Raw genomic sequence first — 21,028 nt, 5'->3', positions numbered from 1 at the left:
GGCAGTGCAAGGCATTCAAAGGATTTCAGCGAGGCTCGAGACGGCGAGGCTGATATTTCAGCAGATGGTGTGGGTAGAGCCTTCGCCAAAAAAGATAACGGGGGTGTCAAGATAAGCATGTCCAGTGCGTTGCCGCCAGAAGCAAGGCATTGCAGGAGCCACGAGGGTAGTGAAGGAGAAGCTACCAGGAGGTTCCCGCAGGAATGCGAACGAGGCTGGATCTGGAAAACAGTGCTGAGGGTTCGTGATGCCGAGGAATAGTGTTGCAGAGTAATCTTGCAAGACTTGAAAGGCCATTTGATATCAAGACTGGGGAAGATGTGCTGGGAGTGCTGGGACTGCTGGGACTGCTGGGACTGCTGGATGTGCTGGGAGTGCTGGGTGTGCTGAGTGTGCTGAGTGTGCTGAGTGTGCTGAGTGTGCTGGGAGCTAAACGGCATTGGTAAAGTGATGCGCTCCAAGGCAAATGTCGCGATATCGAGTCAAATTAAGAAAGGATGATGGGGGTTTGAATGTTGCAGCGGATACAAGACCAAAAGGTAGCAAAGAAGACGATATCTGCTCATCGCAGATCACGACATGGTCCCACCATTTCGAGAGGATCAGAACATGTCACCCAGAAACTTACTCGTGCGTATATCTACCCGCGAAGAGGTCGGTAGGCTGCTGAGCAGGCAGATAGGTCGGCGTGAGGGTGACTAGTCGGGAAGGAAGACGAGGATATTCACGCGAAGGTGATTGAAGAAAACAAGGAAGTGTACGGCTGTGCCCGTATATCTCTGACTATCGTGCACGATATGCTGGTGTGGTGTATACTTGGTGGGGTGTATACTTGGTGTGGTGTATACTTGGTGTGGTGTATGCTTGGTGGGGTGTATGCTTGGTTTGGTGTATGCATGGTGTGGTGTATGCTTGGTGTGGTGCTGCTTGGTGTGGTGTGATACCTGCTCAAAACAAGACGAGGAGAGGAGGAGGGCGAAAATGCAGGGCGAAAAACCAGGTCTCGGTAATAATAAGCAGCAGAAACTCGCGCTATGGGGGGTCCGCGTGTGCCCTGCCCTAGAGGCCAGAGACGGGTGTGTCTCTCCTTGGTCCGCCCGCTATCAACCAGCTCGAGCAAGGCGAGTCCGGCCAAAGCTAGTGTGCTCTATCGCGTCATCGGGCTCGCCCTTGGTGCCCTGGGCAGGGCTGTGGGCCTGTAGGTCGTCTGGCGTGCCCGCGCTGGGGGGGAGGTCGGCCTGCCTGGGCTGTCCGTCTCCACTCCCCCTACGGTTGCCGGGCGACAGCCAGCTGCCACTCCCCCGACCGTCCCATCTACGAGGGACTTTATCTACCCGTCCAACGCTCAAGCTTACAACTTGAAACGGGTGCCGATCGGGGACGAGCTGGGGCTTTCGCTAACGTAGTGGTTAAGGCTAGGGTGGTAACTATATCCCTTAACCAGTTCCCCCCCCTGGTCTGTACGCGCCCAGTTCGATCCTCACGGTCACCCGTTCTTTTTTGGCATTTCTTTCTTTTTATTTTTATTTTCCCCGATGCTTCTCTCTGCCAGCCCACAGCCGCCTTTCGGTCCATGTCTTGTCGCCGTACCTGGCCACCACGTCTAACTAAGCAGCCTTTTGGGCACACACTCGCCATCGTCGTGCCCCCCTCGACGGTGACGACGACGGCGAGGTGGCGGTCACTCCCTTTTTGCAACCATGACACGCCCGCGGGGCATCCTCCATGCATGCCTACAACTCATGCTTCCATCTTGCTGTCATTGGTGATCCGGCCGACTTTGTTTGCAGGCTCGCTGCCCTCGACCTTGTTCGCGATCCCATCATCACCCCGATCGATGTCTTTTTATGCAGCGTTCGACATGTTGCTGCAAGCTTGTTACTACAAGCTTGTTACTGCAAGATTGTTGCTGGGTGATTAGATGAATTCCTAGCCACCATGTTGTATCTGCATGCCGCCGTCAAATGGATCATGGTTCTATTGTGTTCAATAACTCGGAGGCATCACCGTGACCACATCCACACCATGCCCTTGATTTACATTTCCTTCTGCCGAGTACCCCGTATTGTAGCTGTGTCTCCATTAATTCACGACCTGTCTGAACGGGTGATTAAAACCCCTCCTGAGAATTCAGGACGCATTGGATCTCCACAGAATTATGTCTATTGGTATTTTTCCACTGGTTGATCTCCGATGCTTTTGTGAAAACTTCCGTGTTCGATAGCATGTGCACACTGTTTGGTTCTTCTCGACTCTCGATTGTTGTTGATATTCATTTATTCTAGCGTTCGAAATCTTTGACCACTTGCTTATTTTCATAGTGCTTCCTTTCATCTTTGTCATCTACTTCTATAGTTTCTTGTTCCCTTTTTGGTTCTTCTGCCGTAAATACTTGACGTCTGCTTAGTCTTCTTGAGCCTCTCTGCGTCCTGGTTGGCCGCCCTGCGCCTCAAATCCACTTCAAACCCAACACCAACAGGTTATGCTTTGAAGGATGGGATGATTTCACAGGGCTTCATCTATTTCACATTATTATGTATGATGGCGAGGTAGCCAGCCATCGTTTATCCAGAAATATCTCTATATGCTCACCCAAATCAGGAGTTCTTCCAAAATTGTCGTTGAGTGCAGCTGGCTTATGTCGCTGCCAGCGTGCTCGAGATTAGGGACAGGGGTATCCACTACAAAGTGCCCCCGCAGTTGGCTTTTCGGGTGCCGCGCTATGCCAATCTGGGCCCAATTTTGTTCCGGGGTTGTAAGTTTCCGTCGAATTCCGCGGCCATCAGCAAAATTCCCGATGCATAAGCCTTGGCAGCCTCGACCTGAATCTCTGCGCCAGCACATGAGAACTCGCCGCTCTCTCGATACACCATCCCCGTGCCAAAACAATCAAAGACAGCAGCAGCGCGACACGATGGCCCGCTCCACGCTCCCCACGTTCCCGCTCATCGTGTTTGGCATCATCGAGCCCGCCCTGCTGTGAGTATCTCACCCTCGAATTCTTGCTGAACCCGAGGTTTGGAATGCAGCCTGCTAACTACGCTCACTAACAGCATCGTCGCATACGTGACAGCGATGCGCGACCCGGCGACCTACTTCGCCGACCAGGCGCCTAACTACGCTGTGAACGCGGGCCAGTTCGTGCCGCAGGCGCTGGGCCTGACGCTGCAGATGGCCAACGTGCTGCTGCTGCTGGCGCTGCTGGCATGGGTGTGCTGCTGGTCGCGCGACCCGGCCACGGCGCGCGGCTTCCTCGTCGCCGTCGCCTTCGCCGACTGGGGCCACCTCTATGCCGTGTACCGCACCGTCGGCCTCGACCTTTTCCTCAACCCTGCCGCCTGGAACGGCAACGTCGCTGGAAACATCGGCGCCAGCGCCGTCCTCAACGTCCTGCGCTGGCTGACCGTGTTTGGCGTTTTCGGGCCCGTCCAGGCCGCCGCCGTGTCGACCAACACCACCACCACCACCACCACCACCACCAGCAAGGCTGCCGCCGCCAAGAACAAGAAGAGCACTTAGAAGGTGCACATGGTCGGCGTCGGCGACTTTGAGGGCTGCGGGTCGTTGGCCCTCGAGGCCAACACATGCCACAGCGAGTGGGGATTCGGGGTGGATGTGAGCACGAGGGTGCATTAGATGTCGGGCTGGCAGCCTGGTGGGCCAGAACGGTGTTTCTATACGAGAGATGCCTTGTCACGTGTGCCTTTTACGAGGAATTCTGGTTCCGATATGCTCGATGGATGGCAGCGCAAAAAGAGGAGGTCCGCAGTGTCTTCCTCCGGGCAAGCACGCTGTTTGATCCTGTCGCATGGGTCAGAAAGAGGACGTCTGTTCGGACTGTCAAAAACGAATATTTAGATAGCGGCGCTTTGATGGTCATTGTGGCCGGTAATTTAATATTCGTGTCCATCGCAATTCTGTTTCGGATTGTGTATGCTAGCTGTTTGGCTGCGTTCTTTGTGCTGTCCCTGAGGTCACAGTGAATAATCACCTCGGCCATAGAAAGCCTGAGGTCCCTGTAAAACCTAGGTCGGGTAAAATCTAGGTCGGAGTTATTCGCAAGTTTCAATCCCTCTGGTGGCTAAATCTGAGTTACATGGGGGCCTGGAGACCATAGAGACATGTATATTGCGCATTCGAGGATGTCAGCGGTGGACATGATGAACCAAGAAAGGTATGGCCAGTCTACAGAACACAAAGGCCTGACACGAGGGATGCAGTTCTACCTTGCGATCCCTAATCCAGACCATCATCTTCTCGTATATACTCAGTCGTGGCTTAGGTAACTAGACACTCTTCCTCCGAGCAAAGGGGCCATCAGTTTCCGCGCCAAAAGATGCTCAGGTTGGAACTGTCACGCTGCGGGCAAGGTAAAACAATCAGTTTCACGGGACTATGAAATGGAACTTGCTTGTGACTTCGATTTTGGACGGCGAGGACCCTTGGCCGTTGCCAACCGACAGCAGCAGAGTGGAGCCTGTCCGATAGCACTGCAGCAACCTCTGGGAGCCAGCACAAGGCACCACGTCCTCCCCGGGTGTTGCCATATCAGGTGACCGAACAGGGCGGAGTCCCAAATCAGGCTGCCTATCCGGGTGCGTAGCGAGGATGTCCTCCCCCTCTCTCCTTCCCACAAACCGGAAACTGACAGCATACCTAGGGCAGGAAGCCCTGTAGCCCGCGCAGATGCCTCTTCCCCGGGAATGAAAATCAACCACCCCACCTCTCAGGATTCTAATCCTTCCCTCAAAACACGCCTTCTCCAACAACAGGGCCATCTGCTAGAGTACTGCCTCGCTCCCCTCTGCACACTGCCTCGCCCCCCTCTGCACACTGCCTCGCCCCCCTCTGCACACTGCCTCACGCCTTCCTCTCTTCATGATGCGGCCTATGTATCGCGAGAGAATGAAAGCACATCAACGGCTAGTCGGCGACCGGTGGTTGTCTGTCGGCTCGCGACCATCCCCTCCCCTTCTCATGCTAGGCAGGATCGACAAGCCGGCACCGACCGAGCAGCCTCACAGCAACCACACAACAACCTCACAGCAACCTCACAGCAACCTCGTTAGGACAGTAGCACACACTTCCACGGGATATTTCGCTTCTCATATCAGGACTTGGACGCCTTTTCGTTCTTTCTGAAATCCTCTCCGCGCGCGCCTCTCTCTTCTCACCGACTGCCGGAAATCAAGTTATCACCCGTCGCTTCACGAGAAAAGAACTTGCCATCAGCACTGAACATCAAGAGGCGACAAAGGATGCAACCTAGCCTCAACTAGTGCTACCAAAACGCCAAACACACATCAAAGAATCACAAGGACGGCAGTAGAGCGGACAGATAGCCGACTCAACGCAGCAGACCAAAGATGCCACAAAAGATACCCACATCCTTATGAACAACTTCAGCAACACGGCCATGACAGACACGCTGAATCCCACTGCCAAAGGAGACCGCATCGCAGCACGTGAGACGCCCCAGTCGCCCAGCCAGACTGCCCGCCAGAATGAGCAAGCACACTCTCAACTTATTCGTCGCATCCCTCAATTGTCGACGGCTCGAGCACAGTCTCACGTCTCCAGCGTCCACCATTCAATCAAACCTCGAGCCCAGTCACCACTTCAGGCTCAACCGCAGTCTCACGTCTCCAGCATCCACTCTTCAATAAGTCTCGGGTCCAGCCATCAGTTCAGGATCTGGCAAGAGGGTAGAAGGCGGCGAATGATAAAAAGGGGGGCGGAGGCCCAGGATTAATTCTCAACTATGAGTAGGGCGGTCCTTCCCGTCCTCGCCGCGAGGTCCGGTCTGCCTGCCCCCCGATGACCCCAGTTCTGGGTAGGGGGTACAGTGCAATGGCGGTGGCCCAGGCAGAGGGTGGGGGGACCGGCTGTTGAAAAAGGAAGGAAAAACAAAAAAATTTAAAAAGAAAAAAAGGAAAAGAAAAAAAGAAAAAGAAAAAAAGAAAAAGAAAAAAAGAAAAAGAAAAAAAGAAAAAGAAAAAAAGAAAAAGAAAAAAGAAAAAGAAAAAAAGAAAAAGAAAAAAAGAAAAAGAAAAAAAAGAAAGGGGAGCGTGGGCTACTCTGTGGACCGGTCTTTTCCGTCCGTCCTGACCACGAGCTCCGGATGCCCGGTCACCGTTCTGGTCCTCAGTGTTATTTCCACGAATAGCTAGGAAACTTGTAAAATAAGCAATAACCATTAGCATCTAGGTAAAGAAAAGGCATGCTAACATGCCCGTAATTATTAGATGCCTTGGCCGAGAAAGGAAAAACGATCGTACTAGATTAAAGAGGCGAGGCTGTAAGCAGACTCCTTGTTGCCATGGCCCCCGAACCCGTAATAGCTGCTACCGGCTTGTAACAGGAAAAAGAGTCACTACTCCTTGACCCTATACAATACCAAAACTCATACACGCTCCTCACTGCGCCAGGATCCGCCCGTCCGCCCGCACCCAATAGTCTCTCTGCGAAAAAATGCCCACGTTTCTCCAGTACCACGGCCGCGTGGGATCGACGACGACAAAGTCAAACCTGCGAATCAGCTAGCAGCAAGAAACAACACCGTCAGCCGCAAGTCACATATTACGTCCAGGAAAGGCGGGCATTGGATGGTTCACCCCATGATCTTCCCAAAACCCAGTGCGAGGGCAGCAGGCGCTTGAACAGCGGCGACGGGAGCACGTCGACGAGCCACGGCAGCACCGTCGAACAGATGATGGCGGGCATCTGGGCCTCGAGCCGCAACTACTTCTTGCGGGCTGTCTCAGAGCGTCAAGCGAAGGCTGATGGGGATAATCTTGGCATCTGATTACCCTTGATTCGTGCTTGAGGTCTTCGCGAACTCTCAGTACACGCTCCAGTGATAGTCTCTCGCAAAACTCGCATTGAGTTGACGCCATAATGGCAGGCGTGCCTGTGGTATTAGTCTCGAGGACGTCAAGGAGGCAAAATACACCCACTACAAAGATAAAGGAGGCACCTTGTGAGAGCTTGGAGGGGTTAAAGATTTATGTATCCTTATGTATCCTTCCCCGCATGGAAAAGTGCCGATACCGGCCTGAAGGTTCTCACCTATGAGCTCCTCACAATAAAGTCGTCCAGGCCGGACACCAAACTAATGAGGCTAAAGACTTGTGTCACAAACAACCCGAGTTCTTATTTGCCCAAATCCACTCAATAATAACACTAAACTCCTGTGTCCCTAGACTCGTTACTGATACTTGTATAATCTATTGTATAATCTACCTCTACTTATAGGAATATTCTGGAGAGATGTGTCCTGAATTTGGGCTGTGCTTCCCAGCTTGCCAGAATTTGGGCTAGCTCGAGGAGGAATCAGGGGAAGCTCAGGGCAAACCAGCCACAGCTCATCCTAGCTCACCGTAGCTCAGGGCTACGAACGAAAAGAGAAATTTCGCCTCGCCAGATTCGTCTCATAGTACCAGGCTGTAATCGAGTCGAGTGTCAGCCCTGGGGCACTCGAGGGTAGGCAGCGGGGTAAAAGATCAGGGTGATTTCGCCAGGGCGACGAGGTGGAGGAGGATTAGGTCGAGGAAGGCGGTGAGCGGCGAGGTGAAGAGGATGAGTTGTCGAATGTGCCAGCCTAGCTGGTGAACAAGGTCGTGGTCGGGCCAGGGGTCTGGATGGCCGCCGTGGTGATGGCTTCGTTTCTGGAAGGTGCCGCGTCACAATCACTCACAGCTCGCTCCGTTCGTGATTTGGTCGCTGCTCTGTTGTCAACAGTGAGAGGGAGGGAGGTAGGAGACTGAAATGCTGTTCTGTACCCAGGACAATGCCTACCACGTCTCTCGGCGTCAAGAAGAAGGAAAGAAGGTGGCGGTGAGATAGAGAGTGTGTGCGCCTGTGGGCAGGTGAGGGCAGGCGAGGCAGGCGAGGGCAGGCGAGGCAGGCGAGGGCAGGCGAGGCAGGCGAGGGCAGGCGAGGGCAGGCGAGGCAGGCGAGGGCAGGCGAGGCAGGCGAGGGCAGGCGAGGCAGGCGAGGGCAGGCGAGGCAGGCGAGGACAGGCGAGGTAGGCGAGGACAGGCAAGGGCAGGCGAGGACAGGTGAGGGCAGGCGAGGACAGACAATGGCAGGCGAGGGCGGTGTGGCTCACAGGGTCGCGTCCTGGGGCGCCCGAGGCCTGGGACAGCCGCCCCAGCCACATCCCACGGCCTTCTCTGCCTGTACTGCGTCGACAGGAGCTGCCTGGCACCTGGCGACCTCGACAGAAGACCCACAATAGCAGAGAGAGTGGAGCCTGTGATTTTTGTAGCCGTGCACAGACCAACTACAATACCTATTTAAACAGCCTTCCCCTCCCATCTTCTGCTTCTCTTTTCTTTTTTTTCCCTAGCTAGGACCTTCGGGTCGTCGGGGACTAGGGAGATCAAGATTCCCTTAGTCCGGTGTCTGTCACTCTGCATTGCATTCCGGAGTAGTGGAAGGCATCTCTTTCCTGTTCGGAGGGCAAGATCGGCATATTTTTTGATTCCCCAACTAGACTTCGGTCTAGCTCTTTGAGCACTTGTTCTTCGGAACACACTGTTGTTCTTCGGGACGACGAATTTTTCGGCACAGCCAAACCACCTTTTTTTTCACTGTGATCATCGCCTGCGGGTGGTGACATGGAGGAGAAATTCTCATGATTGCTTTGCCATGTCTAGTCTGCTGTCTGTTCGCGCCCGTCGCCCGCGTCCACGACGATCTAGTGTTTCCCGTGTGCCTCACTCGCACTGGTTCTCGCGTGTCTGTACCCGGCTCGTGCTATCTGAGCTTCTCGTATCATCACCAACGCGTAGGTTCTTGTGGCTGCCCTCAATTGCCCTGCCTGCGGGGGTAGCGACACGGACAGGCTGCCGTGGGGTTGAGGTTGCCGTGCTGTTGAGGCTGCCGAGCTGTTATTGCTGGGCAGCTTGGGAACCAACGTCGCGAATGTCGCGCCCGGTGCCACCGCGCCATGGTGATGAGGGCGTTTTCGCTCCAAACTTGATTCACCCGTAGGAATTCACGGGCGTTTAAACGAGTAATGGCAGTTTACTATTCAGGCTCAATGTGCCTGGGGAAGCATCAAAGAATGTCACTCGGTGCCATGGACGCGTCACGGCGCTTGGAGTTGCGACTGCCCGCGACAGTCCGCTTCTCAGGATCGCGGACGAGATCGACCAGCAAATTATTCAAAATGAGGGTCACAACGCGTGATCATCGTACCGGGACCTTGTAAGCTTTGGTTCCGTGCACCTACTTCCATTTGTGAGCCCACCCCCAGCACAAGCGGCCGAGTGCGCGTGCTCGCGTCACCGCGGGTTTTCTCTTGCAGAATCTGCCGCGGCAACGTACACTCGCGACTGGCAGCGTAAGTAAATGCCACGACAATCAGAGACAGCGGGAACCATAGAAGTGGAGCTCGTAACAACTCGGTACGCAGAAAGCAATTTGTGCGGGAATATCTCTACTGAAGTGCTTCCTCATTCCTTGGAGGCTTGGACAGAGGCTTGGATAAGGGCGGAGAACTTGGTCTTCTACAACAGCCCCATTTTGGTTCGGCCTTCACACGTGCTCATTGATTTCACATATCCTTAGAGATTAGGCGATAAAGGATAGAAACATGATTATATGTAGTAAAGGTCTCGTACTCCGTATGCGGAATGCTGGAACGGGCAACAAGGTCCTGGATCGCCACGGCGATTATCTTCTGTCGTTTGTTGTCTTTACTGCCAAACGCCCTTGCAGTCTCAATGCTCCCGCCTCCGCCGGAAATGGTTTCGATCTCGAACACTTTACGTTGATGGCACACGCGAGGAGAATCCTGGGTCCGTCAGTTGGTCCCACAGGTCCTCGTTGAAAAAGCACATATGAAATTCCTCTCATTTTGGCCCCCCCAACGACTGCCACCCGCGGCGGAATCCCCAAGGGTCGACATGGGTCGACATTCTCTAACCTTTCGATATTTATAAACCCCAAATTTGTCTACCAAGTAGACAACTACTGTCCCTGCAGTGTCTACCAAGTAGATAACTACTATCCCTGCAGTGAAACCACCAGCCTTGCAGACGCCCGGAGAGGATTTCCACGGGGCACAGGGCGAGAGATTGCCTATCCATCCAAACTACCCCCCCCCCCCCCCTCCCCTCCCCGCCCCCAAGGCTCCCGCCTAGGATTTGCGAGCCGACTCTTTAGCTGTTCACAACTGAATTTCTGCTGCTTCACGACCAAACCAACCATTTGGGGTGGACAAGTTCCGCAGAAATCCCTCGTTTCAAATAACACGACAGTCGGCTGACTTCTCAGGGGCAGGACACCATCCACCATCGCTAAGAGTACACCGGCTGACCAGCTACCGAAAGGAATTTTGACGCCATCGCCGACTAACAGTCGCTAGCGAGAGCACCAAACAAGACGTCTTTTTCCTTGAGGGATTATCTACACGAATACTCCGCTAAGCTCCTCACCAGCCTGTTGACGTCCCCACCACCTGCGCTACACACGATTAACTAATGTATATTCTAGTTCCTGGGCATCTTTTCCGCCAATCTCGGAACCACGAGATCCTTCGCTCATCAGGAAAGCTGGCGGGGCTATGAACAGAACACTGGCGTAACGCTCCTACTTTCTAAAGCGATGGCGCGTCGGGGAGGCGGTTCTGGAAACACAAGCGTCATCACGCCCTTCGGCTCTCCAACTCCATCGCCACTCTTATTCCGACACGGCGACGAGGACTCCCTCGAGGGCCTTGCGATTAATAGAGTTGATTTCTCACACTTGTGGCGAACGAGCCTGTCACGGCGAGAATTGTGGAGCGGAAATTCCTTTTCTTCACCCAAGTATACCCTCTTATCGTTTCCTTGGCCACAAATCTCGATTCTCGTCCATCTACGACTCAAAGACTGCTGGCTAACTCTGTCTTCTCACCGGGATAATATAGGGAGATATCAAGCGATTGTCATAAAAGCTCCGAGTGGTATTATTGCTAATCGGATAACTACAAACCACAGCTAGGCTTCGAGTTACATTCCTATCCCTCCTCGCGTGCGTAGAATCTGATTACTGCTCCAGTGTTCTCGATTATGTTACGGATCCCGGGTATCAGGATCAGGCAACAGCGCGCTTGGCGGTTGGTATACTAAGGTTGGAACTGAATCTGACAATCTTGCACAACCATTCGTGGCTCATCGTCTCGACAAACCCATCCAGATCCTCACCACCACCCGCTCTGCAACGTCTGTCCCAGATTTGGTAGCCGGCCGAACTGGCACCGAGGCCGGTTACGAAACTGTTTTCGGCACGATCACGCGTCTCCAAACGTCACCGTTTGCTACACTGATCTTAGGAACAACAAAGTTCAATCGTCACCTGCTTCGAAGATTCTTTGCGCCGTTGCAGAAGAAAGTACGACCAACTGAGTGGAGGAGGAGGAGGAGGAAACACTTTGGGTGGTAGGCAGAGATGAAATTTCGTCATTCATCTCGTGGGAAGCGTGGGGGAGGGCACATGACACGCGGGTTTCGAGGTTGCTAATATCTTTTCCTCATTAAAATTCAAGAAGGAGCCAGTGTGTGTTCGATTTGGAATGTTGTATTCAGGGGATATCCGAGGTCAAACATTCGTCATTTAAACAAGGAGAAGGCACGATTCCGAGCCTACAAAACAATGGACTTTCCATTTCCTTTTCTCGTTTTGAAACAAAGACTTGGTCTTTTATCAGTCGCTGCTAGATCTATCTTCATTTGAGCCTGATCTCTCGCTGGTGCCGCAGCAGGGTCACGGACGAGGCCTGAGGGGCTTAGACTTTCAGGGGATGGGGGCTTGCATTAGCGAGTCTTAAATTGTCCTTTTGACCTATGCCGGTCACCCTTTGCGGTCTAGCTTGCCGAGCACGGGCGGGAAGCTCAGCCCTGCTCGCTAGGACAGGGGCTGTGGTTGGCCACAATTGGGGACTCAGCTTCCTGCCAAGCGAGCAGCTGGCCCCGGGCATGGCCGCTGCCATCCTTTCCCCAAATCCAACCTTGCCAACCTAACACTGCTGGCCGCCTGTATCCTTTCCCCAAATCCAACCTTGCCAACCCAACACTGCTGGCCGCCACCAGCCGCAGCCCCCCAAAGGCAAAGGCAAAAGTCCAAACAAGAGCTGCATAAAAATGTATGCAACCCCCCCACCCCCTGCGCACCCGTCCTTTTGTCTGTCACCGCACGAACCGTGACGCGACGGAACCCTCTGTGCCTCCTTTTTCCTTTCTTTTCCTTTCGTTTGGACAAGAGAGGAGCAAGGAGCAAGCATGGCTCACCAGGCGGCGGACCTGACGCAGGAGAACCCTTTCAACGTGACGAGCCTGGCCGAGCTGCGCATCAGCTACCTGACCGACGTGCTGGTGAGGCTAGGCAACAATGTCACGCGAGACGGCGCTGGCTGCGCAGCTGCATCGAGCATCCTGCCGCTGTCGAACCTGACCTTGCTCCAGATCTCCGAGAAACACGACCGCGGCATGAACCTCGGCGTCGGCGCCGACCCGGCCCGCCTCGACGTCGGCCTGCTCGACCTCGAGCGCTTCGCCGCCCAGGTCTTCCCCTACCCCCTCAACGCCTCGAGCGTCGGCGACGTCGCCGAGTGGTGGACCAACACGACGTCGCGCGACGGCGACAACGCCCGCGGCTTTCTCACCGCCGTCGTCAACATGTGCGGCGGCACCTTCTGCCGGTCTGGCTACATTGCCGTCGGGAATCCCGATATTGTCGGCATCGGGGTGAGTGTCGGCTCTCGGTTGTTCCGTGAAGAGTGAGTGACTAACGATTCTTGCCGTGACAGATGCTCGTCGCGGTCACGACGCTCCTCTTCCTCGCCTCGGCCTTTTCGCTCATGGCGCTCGGCCCGCTCGTCTCGGCCGTCAAGCGACGGTCCAAGAAGGAACGGTTCAGCTTCCGGGCAGCCTGCATCGGCACCGTCGACGAGCTGTTCAACGCCGTCTTTGTCTTCGCCATCGCGGTACTCGTGTCGACGTACGCGTTCCGCTACCGCCAGGCCGACTCGCGCTTCGACGCGCTCATGGCCGACGCCCTGTCCATGTTCTGCAGCACCGCCGCCATAATGCTGGCCGCCACGTACTGGGCACACAATCGCCTTCGCCCGCATGCCACCTTGTCGGTGCTGCTGCTCGCCATCCTGACCATCGTTCTCTTCGCCACGCACTCGACCGTCGCCAACCGCCACGCCAGCCCGGCCGAGCTGGCCTGCGGCACCGGCACCGGCCGCGTCGGCGCCCTCAGCGGCGACCCCTTCGACATGAAGGGCTTCAACTTCATCCCCGTGGCCTTTGGCTCGTGGTGCCTGGCCCTGCTCGGCATCGCCATCCACCACCCGTTCGTGCGCGACCGCTGCAAGCCCAAGGACTCCTCCCCAGACGCCAGTGCCCGCGAGCGCCGGCGCACCCGCGCGCGCCTCGCCTTCTGGCACCTGGGCGAGTCCGTCACGCCCGTATTCGGGTTTATCGGCCTCGTCATCTACGGCGTCTACTTCTTCCACACGTGGCGCCTGATGAAGGACACGTACGGCGACGCCTTCACCCGCAGCCTCGTCAACTGGGGCTTCGGCCAGTACCTGGCCGTCTTCACGTGGCTGCCGCCCGCGCTGACCTTTTTCCACCTCTTCATCGGGAAGTGTACGTTGCCCCACATACCGTTCAACCCCTCGACATTGAGACTGACACTGGCCCGGGCCACAGCATCGATGGAAACCGTCTTCGAGACCCGCCTGCCCAAGGACTACGTCGTGCTGTTCCGCCAGGACGCCGCCGGCGACGTCGAGCTGGTGGCAAAGCCCGACCCCGAAAAGGCCGGCTCGTCGTCCTTTGTTCATAGCAGTGGCGGCGGCGACGGTAGCGGAGCTGCTGACTTGAAGGCCGCGACGCACCTAGCCATGGATCCTGTGCCGTCGCCGCTAACGCCGTCGCCGCTGCCGAGGAACCCGAGGAGCGTCGAGCTGGGGCGTCCCGGGTGAGGCACCAGAGGTGCACTTTTTTCTTTGTTCTGGATATACGGGTAATTATAGATTGCAAAGATTATACCACGGGTTTACACGGCATTATGGATTGGGCATGTCGAGGCGTAACTGCTAGACGGGAACTAGACGGGGTCTGTGATTTAATCAAGTTCGGATTTGTAAAGAGATGTTTCACATAACACCTAATGCAAGAGTTTTAGTATCGGCAAAAATCAGAGCTGCAGTTGGAAGAATTGTCCATGTTTGTGTTGGATCATTAAGCCGCCACTCTGGTCTATTTTGGCAGGGCAATTCCGTTGGTCTCGATATTGGTTCACACAACACTTGAACAAGGCTCATCATCTTCATTTCCTTGTTTCGCCACTTCACAATCAAGTCCGAATACTGGAATGCCCCAATCGATCTGCCTTTGCGAACAAAGGTGGACGCTCGGGGTTCTCTGACGGGCTTCTACCAGTTGGACATGTATTCTGGTCTTGCTGATCCCTTAAACAATTGCTCGGGGGCCACTGGCCCCATCATCATGTACGAGCACGCCTTTTTGAACGTCACGGGGATAGGCGCGGCTTTTGTCAATGCCACAGCCGTTCTCTGCAAACCGAGATGTCTCATCGGAAAGCTCGCTGTATCGAACCCGTTTCAGGTCCGAAGCGGACCCTCCTCTTGACTTATGGGGCTAGAAAACGCTAGACCAAGGCGAGGTGTGCTTCTCATAGTTGGCACCAGGCCCCAAACCAATCAAACTGCTGTTGGTGATGAACGCTCGCTGATCGGCAGTCCCGGTGACAGTTGCAGGGGTGCACTCGCGGTCTGATCAGATGCCGCCAGCAACAGCTTTTATGGCCGAGTTGACAACTTAAGATCCGATCAAATATCTGGTACGCTCCCCTGGTGTTGTCAGGGGGGCGGGCAACGTCGCCGGTGAAGCGATTTTGAACCGCAAAAGGCACGTCGTCCACGACAAATGTAGCGGTCTGCAAGTAGAGGAGGCCAGAGGCCAGGAGAACAAGGACTCGTAGGATCAGGTTCACGGTTGTGGTTACGGTAACGAGGTAGTGGCGGTTGCGAATGGAAGCAACAATGACGGCGAGTGCTAGGCGGGAGTCGTAGTCGAGGGCAACGGTTTTGTCTCGGAAAGACGGTCCCTGTCTGAGTTGAACCTACGGCATGGAACGCATGACCTGGAAGTTGGCGCGGCTCTATAATGCCGCAGTGACGGTGGAGACTGGGAGCAGCAGAAATGATGGTTAGATGGGGCCGCACGTGGTCAGGTGCAGAGTAGCAGCTGTCTTGACTTGCCGGCAGTTGGCCCAAATGTCCACAGATAGTAGAGACCGTGTTCGGGAGCACTGAGGCCTGTGAAGGTGTGGCATGTTGCAACGAGAATCTCGATGATTAATAGCATGACCGCAAACCAGGCGGCAAAGGCAACAACAACACGGCGGTGTAGCCATGTCGGGCGCTAGGCGGTGGGCGGAAGCTCAGCATCGGTTGTGCCATCTCGAGATTTTGGGATTTCGGCTTCGGAATGAGAAACGGCCTGGACAGGGGGCAGTAGGTAAGGTAATGGGCCTGCCGAAGGCATCCGTTCCCGTTGGGGGGACCGCTCCAGGGGGTGCTGTGCCTCTTGACGCGGGCGACAGGATGGTGCGTGTTTCGTTGCACGTGGAGCGCCAAGGTCGGCTAACCAAATGTGTTAGGCGCCCGCTCGAGCCGGTCTGCCGTTGAGTGAGATCGCACCGACTGCGCCCCGGCTAGCGGACCAACAGTCCCATGTCTGTTGCAATCGTGAATGATGGTGCTGGTAGCAGACCGGCAGCCTGGACGCCATGCCTGCAGTCGCCGCAGAGGACTTAGCTCGCTGAGCTTGTTCGGTGGAGGCAAATGTCGATATTCGAGCCTCAGGTCGTCGAGAGAGCGATCCCGCTGTTGACAGTAGCAATGCGTGTTTAAATCAAACTCTGCAGAAGGATGGGCGAGAAAGTAAATGGAGGGAGGAGGGAGGATGGAGGCCAAAGATCCCCACAGCAGGCTCGAAAACACCGCCAATCAAATGGCCTCTTCCACTGTTCCAGGGAAGGGAGCTGCTGTGTTGTTCCTGCCGTTCGCCAAGCTTCTGCGGATAGAGGGCCCCAAAGGTGGCACCTGTGGCCTGCAAGCTTTTTAGGTGGATCTGCTGGGGGGTGGGGGGAGACGGGCCGGGGTGGTGGCTGAGCAAAGCTAAAAACGGATTTGGCATTGCGGGGAGGATCTGCCAGTTTGGCACCCTCTTTTGTTCCGCTCATTGGCTTTCCGCTCGCCTCCAGTGAGGATGTGAGCCAAGCATTCCGTCGAGCATCTCTGCCCCTGGATCTTGAAATGGACTTGACATCCGATACCGAGTATTATACAACTCCTTGACAACAGAAATCAGAAACACGGAATCTCGTATCAACAGAAAGTTCGCCTCTTGGAGCTATCGAAACCGATTGTGATTCACTTGGCCGCAATACCAACTAACCTACGCAGTCAGAACATCAAACTGCGCAGTCAGAACATCAAACACGCATCTCAAGAAACCCTCATCGTTTGCTGCCCCCCCCCCCGGGCAGCCGCATAAGCCCCCTTTCATCGCTCGCCAACAACAACAAAACAAATAGACCCTCAGCCCCTCACGCCCTGCTGCTCAAAGTAGACGAGCACGCCCTCCTTCCTAGCCTGCTCCTTAGAGTAGCTGACCGCATGCACCAGCTTGCCGTGGGCGTCGCGCAGCGTGATGGAGCCGCCCTTGTTGCTGAGCGGCACGGCCGGCACGGCGATGGCCCGCTTGCTGTGCGCGGGCACCTGCACGGCGCGCAGCGTCTGCGCCTGCCCGGCGCCGTTGGCGATGGTCCAGCCCTCGAGTGCCACCGGCTGGTCGCCGCGGTTGAGCAGGTACACGGTCTCGCCCTGCCCGTGCGCCGCGGCCGCCTCGTCGGGCCCGACGGGGTTGACGAGCGCCGCCTGGATCGACACGGTGAGCGGGCGCGACGGCGGCTGGGGTCTGGTGCCGTCGTCGTCGTCGTCGTCGTCGCCGGCTGGAGGTGCCGGGGGCGTCTCAGTCCCCGGGTCTGTCTGCCCCGACAGCAGCTGCGCAAATGTCTGACCGATGGGCTGGCCGCCGTCGTCGGTCTGGTATGTCTGCACGGCAAACGCTAGAAAGATGCCCTCCCAGTGGTCCGAGAAGGCGACGATGATGCCGCCGTCCTGGTACGTGCCGTTGTCGCCCTTCCACTGGCCCGCGTTGCCCTGATTCATGTGGATGTCGTGGATGCCCTGCAGCTTGCTGCTGGCCGGGTACTTTTGCCCGTAGATGTACATGTCGGCGCCCTCGGCCACGGCCCGGTTGAGGATCGGGTTCAGGTACCCGAGGATGTCGTGCGGCCCGCCCGTAGTGGCGGCAGCCGCCGCCCCTTCCTCGCGCGAGGCTTCGCTGCCGTGCGACCGCTCGGCCTGCAGCTTCTCGGCCTGCGACTGGTTCGACACCAGGATGCCCTTGTGTACGTCGAGGAAGTTGCCGCGCAAAAAGTCGAGGCCAAGGCTGTTGGGGCCCTGCTGTGCGTAGAAGCCGGGGTCGAGCGTCGCCAGCTTCTGCGCCACCGGGTGTGTCTGGTCAAAGTCGCGCAGCAGCCAGTACACGAGGCGCTTATCCTGCGACTCGGACTGGATGTTGACCGCCGCATCCAACCCTGAGCTCTTACCATCGGTGAAGGTGATGTGGCCGTGTCCGGGCTTCTGGCGACCGTCCCATTTTGTCGCGGTGCCTTTCCAGACTCCATATCGCGGGATGGGCATGATGGGCGGCGGGGTAGGTGGTAGGTACCGGCGGGAATCGCAAGATGATTGACGTATTTCTGTTGGAGAAATTCCCAGGTTGGTCGGGATCTGCGTTGCGAGGAAAGCCGATCAGGGGAAGAATTAGGATTCTTCGAGATGAGGGAGTCCAGAGGAGAGGAGAGCATGGGGTTTAGAGTAACGATGCTTGACAGCAAATGCTCCGCATTTGTGTCCGAGGAAGGCTGTGTCTCGGACAGAGAGGGAGGGGGGCGACGGGTCAAAGCTGCCGTTCAGCTCGCCACAGTTGGAAAGTGCGTTGGTGCGACTGCGAGCTAAGAGCGCCTCCGGCCGAGAGGCGCCCAGACCATTGGGTGCACTTGGCAGCGATTGGGTCGGTGAAGACCAAAGGCTGAACGCAAGCTCCGCCGTTTTACCCTTTCGAGACACACTTTCTGCTCACCGGCTTTTTCGGCCAGCCCTATGGGGATGCACCGTGTCAACGACCGGTCTAGACTTCAGCCACCCGCAGGAGAGAGGAATGTGGGAGGGTGCTTCACGTTGCTGCGTCCCGCGTTGTGGGTGGTCAGCGAACAGCCGAGCACGTTACACTAATTAGGTCGCAGCCACATCCGGGGGTAAGACGGGGAGAGCAGCAAGGCATTTGAGGGTATCACTCATTGGCTATTATTCTACACGACCTCATGTCTCGCAGGTCTTCCTGAACATGACTAAGGCGTCCCGATCCACTATGATGGACTTGCGGAAGCCTAGCATCTCGTCAGCTTTGCTGCCCTTGTTTGAAATCTCAGTTCAGCCCCAAGGGCCGCATCGCTTTCCTCAGCTTTACTATGAGTAGCTATCGCTCCCTCAGCGACATAACGCAAGGATTAGACGGCCCTATCTCCGCTGGCAAAATGCCGATACGGATCAAAGAGCCTCTCTGGGGTCTCAACAAAGTTTTGCGGCTCATCTGCTTGCTGTCAGTACGGCAACCGGAGTCCTTCCTTCGATGAATCGATAGGGGTATGCTTACCGTCGCTGATGGCTATGAACTGCATTGCATGAGACAGGAGACACTCCTGCAGGGCTCAAACACGCTGTAGATATGCCTCCTCCATAAAATAGTTGGCATGTTCGCGAAAGTGATACGCGAGACAACCTAAAATAGAGTGGAAATCAACGACACCGGACGCAGCTTCTTCGCAGCATTTGTGGATGCCATCGTTCTCACAGCGTCTCACGACGTCTCACGGCGTCTCACGGCGTCTCACGGCGTCTCTGAAAATCCGAGGTATTGACTGGACGGTTGCAATAACCTCGGCCTGGTCCCTCTGGTTGACAGTCCAGGATCCATCCAGAGAGGCCTCCAACCAGCCCTGGTAGTTTGAGCTCAATAAATTTCGCTTTCGCCCTCGATGCCTTGACTTCGTTGTCGATTCCGAGAATACGTAGCTACTCGACCTCGCCCCAGCAGTGCGATATAGCTAGATACTCGAGCAGTCCCGTGCGGTCCTTGAAGAGCACGAACTTGCCGTCGACGTATCGGGCAAATTGAACCCTGGGCCGTCGGGAATTCGGAGGCTGTCCTCGTCGGGCCCATTGTCGCCTTCAGGCAGGGGGCGTTGAGGAGCATCCATTGCCCAATTAAACAAGAACAGCGAACTTGCAGAAACACGAGACGAAGAGAAAATCCCGCAAGATTGGATTTGGGGTGGCAGCTGGCTAATGGGCGCGGGTGTTGCCTGCCTCAGGTGGGACCTTCCAAGTTCCTCTGATGGGCGCGGGTGCTGCCTGCCTCAGGTAGGATCTTCCAAGTTCCTCTGATGGGCGCGGGTGCTGCCTGCCTCAGGTAGTACCTTCCAAGTTCCTCTGATGGGCGCGGGTGCTGCCTGCCTCAGGTAATACCTTCCAAGTTCCTCGGATGAGCGGCTGGTTGCTGCCAGGACCGTCTGCACTCTGAATCGTACGCTGTGCATGGGCCATTGTGCGGGTTCCGACTTGAAATGCAGAGCATTTGAAACTTCACATGATCCAGCACAGCCACGGTGGAATTCGTCGGTCCCGTCTTCTTATCTCTGTCATATCAGGATCTCCTTCATATGCCAAAATAGCACAACTCTAGGACGACGGAGTTACTCTCCAAATGAGACTAATAGGTCAAAATGAGACTAGTAGGTCATAATACCGGGATCAAATTCCGAAAAAAGCATTTCGAGTTGGAACAAACTAAATTTACTATGCCATCGAAATAAAGTCAAAACAAGGCAGTAATGTGCCATAATACAGGCAGAATCTAACATTCTTTCCCCCCACACCAGCAAGCTGCAAATCCCCACGTCCACCACCAGCCTAGCACTCAACACTTGACCGGCGCCGGCCCAGGGTTGACATAACTCGTCGGCGTGGGCCAGTACAGCTGGAACAAGATGCCGGGGTCTGTAGCAACATACGCGCTAGGGAACGACACGAGGCTCCCGCGTTCAGCGTACCGCTGCCGCCCGTCACGTTGATCTGCGCGCAGGCAATATACAGCTGGGCGCCGCCGAGCTGACGTCGGTCACGGGCCCGTGCGAGAAGTGGTTCTCCGTCATGCGGTTCGTCTCCCACTCGGCTGATGTCCACGCGCCGACGATGCTCTTGGGGAAGGTGTCTAATAGATGTAAGTGGTTGGGTCAGGGCGGCTCGTTGCTCGCTTTGGGAGCGTAGAAAGTCAGGGAGTTACAATGTGCGCGAGCACTGGCCGCGGCCAGAAGCAGAGCCGTTAACTTCATTGTTGTTTTTTATAATGGTCTTGGCTGAGATGTTTGATCCTGTCTAGCAGTGACAAACGCCGTTATATGAAACCATTCTAGACCAGGGAGACCAGAAGAGGCCACAGGCAACGAGTTGGTTATAGGCAACTGTTATGTGCCTATTACGTTTCCTGGCGCGATTTGCAGTGCGTGCCATCCGGAGACACGAGCTCCATCCGGGAGGCGAGAAGACCCATTGGGCCGGAGTAGTGCCAACTTGTAGAGAGAGCACGCGCAGGTAGGTGACGTTGCCAGCTTCCATGTATCAACTGATAAAGCGCCCGGAGGTGAGATGCCAAGGTCCGCCAAGATATGCCGACGTATTTGGGTGGGCATTATTAGGATGCAGCTCTCTGGATGACTAGAACCAGGTTTCGAGCTGCAGCTGGGGCCGAGATCCGTGAGAAACGGCAACCTATGTAGCAACATCTGGCACTTCATGCGGCAAGCGGTC

At 55.7% G+C, this 21,028-nt stretch overlaps 6 protein-coding genes across 6 annotated transcripts; 3 read left to right on the top strand and 3 right to left on the bottom strand.

The window, feature by feature from the left end:
* Nucleotides 1–2,914: 2,914 nt before the first annotated feature.
* B0T26DRAFT_678028 (uncharacterized protein) lies at nt 2,915–3,519 on the top strand (the record flags this gene model as incomplete). The annotated part of the gene is made up of 2 exons (XM_060440174.1): nt 2,915–2,979; nt 3,054–3,519. 2 exons carry the CDS (start codon nt 2,915–2,917, stop codon nt 3,517–3,519), a joined length of 531 nt encoding a protein of 176 aa, XP_060295054.1.
* A 1,022-nt stretch (nt 3,520–4,541) lies between these two features.
* Nucleotides 4,542–5,231, top strand: B0T26DRAFT_369838 (uncharacterized protein). Its single transcript, XM_060434661.1, has one exon. It carries the CDS (start codon nt 4,704–4,706, stop codon nt 5,067–5,069), a length of 366 nt encoding a protein of 121 aa, XP_060295053.1. The 5' UTR covers nt 4,542–4,703; the 3' UTR covers nt 5,070–5,231.
* A 790-nt stretch (nt 5,232–6,021) lies between these two features.
* Nucleotides 6,022–6,723, bottom strand: B0T26DRAFT_873795 (uncharacterized protein; the record flags this gene model as incomplete). The annotated part of the gene is made up of 2 exons (XM_060448015.1): nt 6,022–6,528; nt 6,584–6,723. 2 exons carry the CDS (start codon nt 6,721–6,723, stop codon nt 6,417–6,419), a joined length of 252 nt encoding a protein of 83 aa, XP_060295052.1. The 3' UTR covers nt 6,022–6,416.
* Nucleotides 6,724–12,269: 5,546 nt separating this feature from the next.
* On the top strand, nt 12,270–13,984 carry B0T26DRAFT_753817 (uncharacterized protein; the record flags this gene model as incomplete). Its single annotated transcript, XM_060445756.1, has 3 exons — nt 12,270–12,734; nt 12,797–13,646; nt 13,710–13,984. 3 exons carry the CDS (start codon nt 12,270–12,272, stop codon nt 13,982–13,984), a joined length of 1,590 nt encoding a protein of 529 aa, XP_060295051.1.
* A 2,646-nt stretch (nt 13,985–16,630) lies between these two features.
* Nucleotides 16,631–17,800, bottom strand: B0T26DRAFT_678026 (uncharacterized protein; the record flags this gene model as incomplete). Its single annotated transcript, XM_060440173.1, has 1 exon — nt 16,631–17,800. One exon carries the CDS (start codon nt 17,798–17,800, stop codon nt 16,631–16,633), a length of 1,170 nt encoding a protein of 389 aa, XP_060295050.1.
* A 2,338-nt stretch (nt 17,801–20,138) lies between these two features.
* On the bottom strand, nt 20,139–20,553 carry B0T26DRAFT_753814 (uncharacterized protein; the record flags this gene model as incomplete). Its single annotated transcript, XM_060445755.1, has 3 exons — nt 20,139–20,273; nt 20,335–20,432; nt 20,505–20,553. The coding sequence occupies 3 exons, from the start codon at nt 20,551–20,553 to the stop codon at nt 20,139–20,141; spliced, it is 282 nt and encodes a 93-aa protein (XP_060295049.1).
* Between the last annotated feature and the right edge of the window lie 475 nt (nt 20,554–21,028).

Source organism: Lasiosphaeria miniovina (assembly GCF_030549165.1).
Source record: "Lasiosphaeria miniovina strain SMH2392-1A chromosome Unknown B0T26scaffold_5, whole genome shotgun sequence".
In the NCBI taxonomy this organism is placed as follows: Eukaryota; Fungi; Ascomycota; class Sordariomycetes; order Sordariales; family Lasiosphaeriaceae; genus Lasiosphaeria; species Lasiosphaeria miniovina.
The sequence above is the reverse complement of the archived record's forward strand: the minus strand, read 5'-3'. Positions and strand labels throughout refer to the sequence as shown.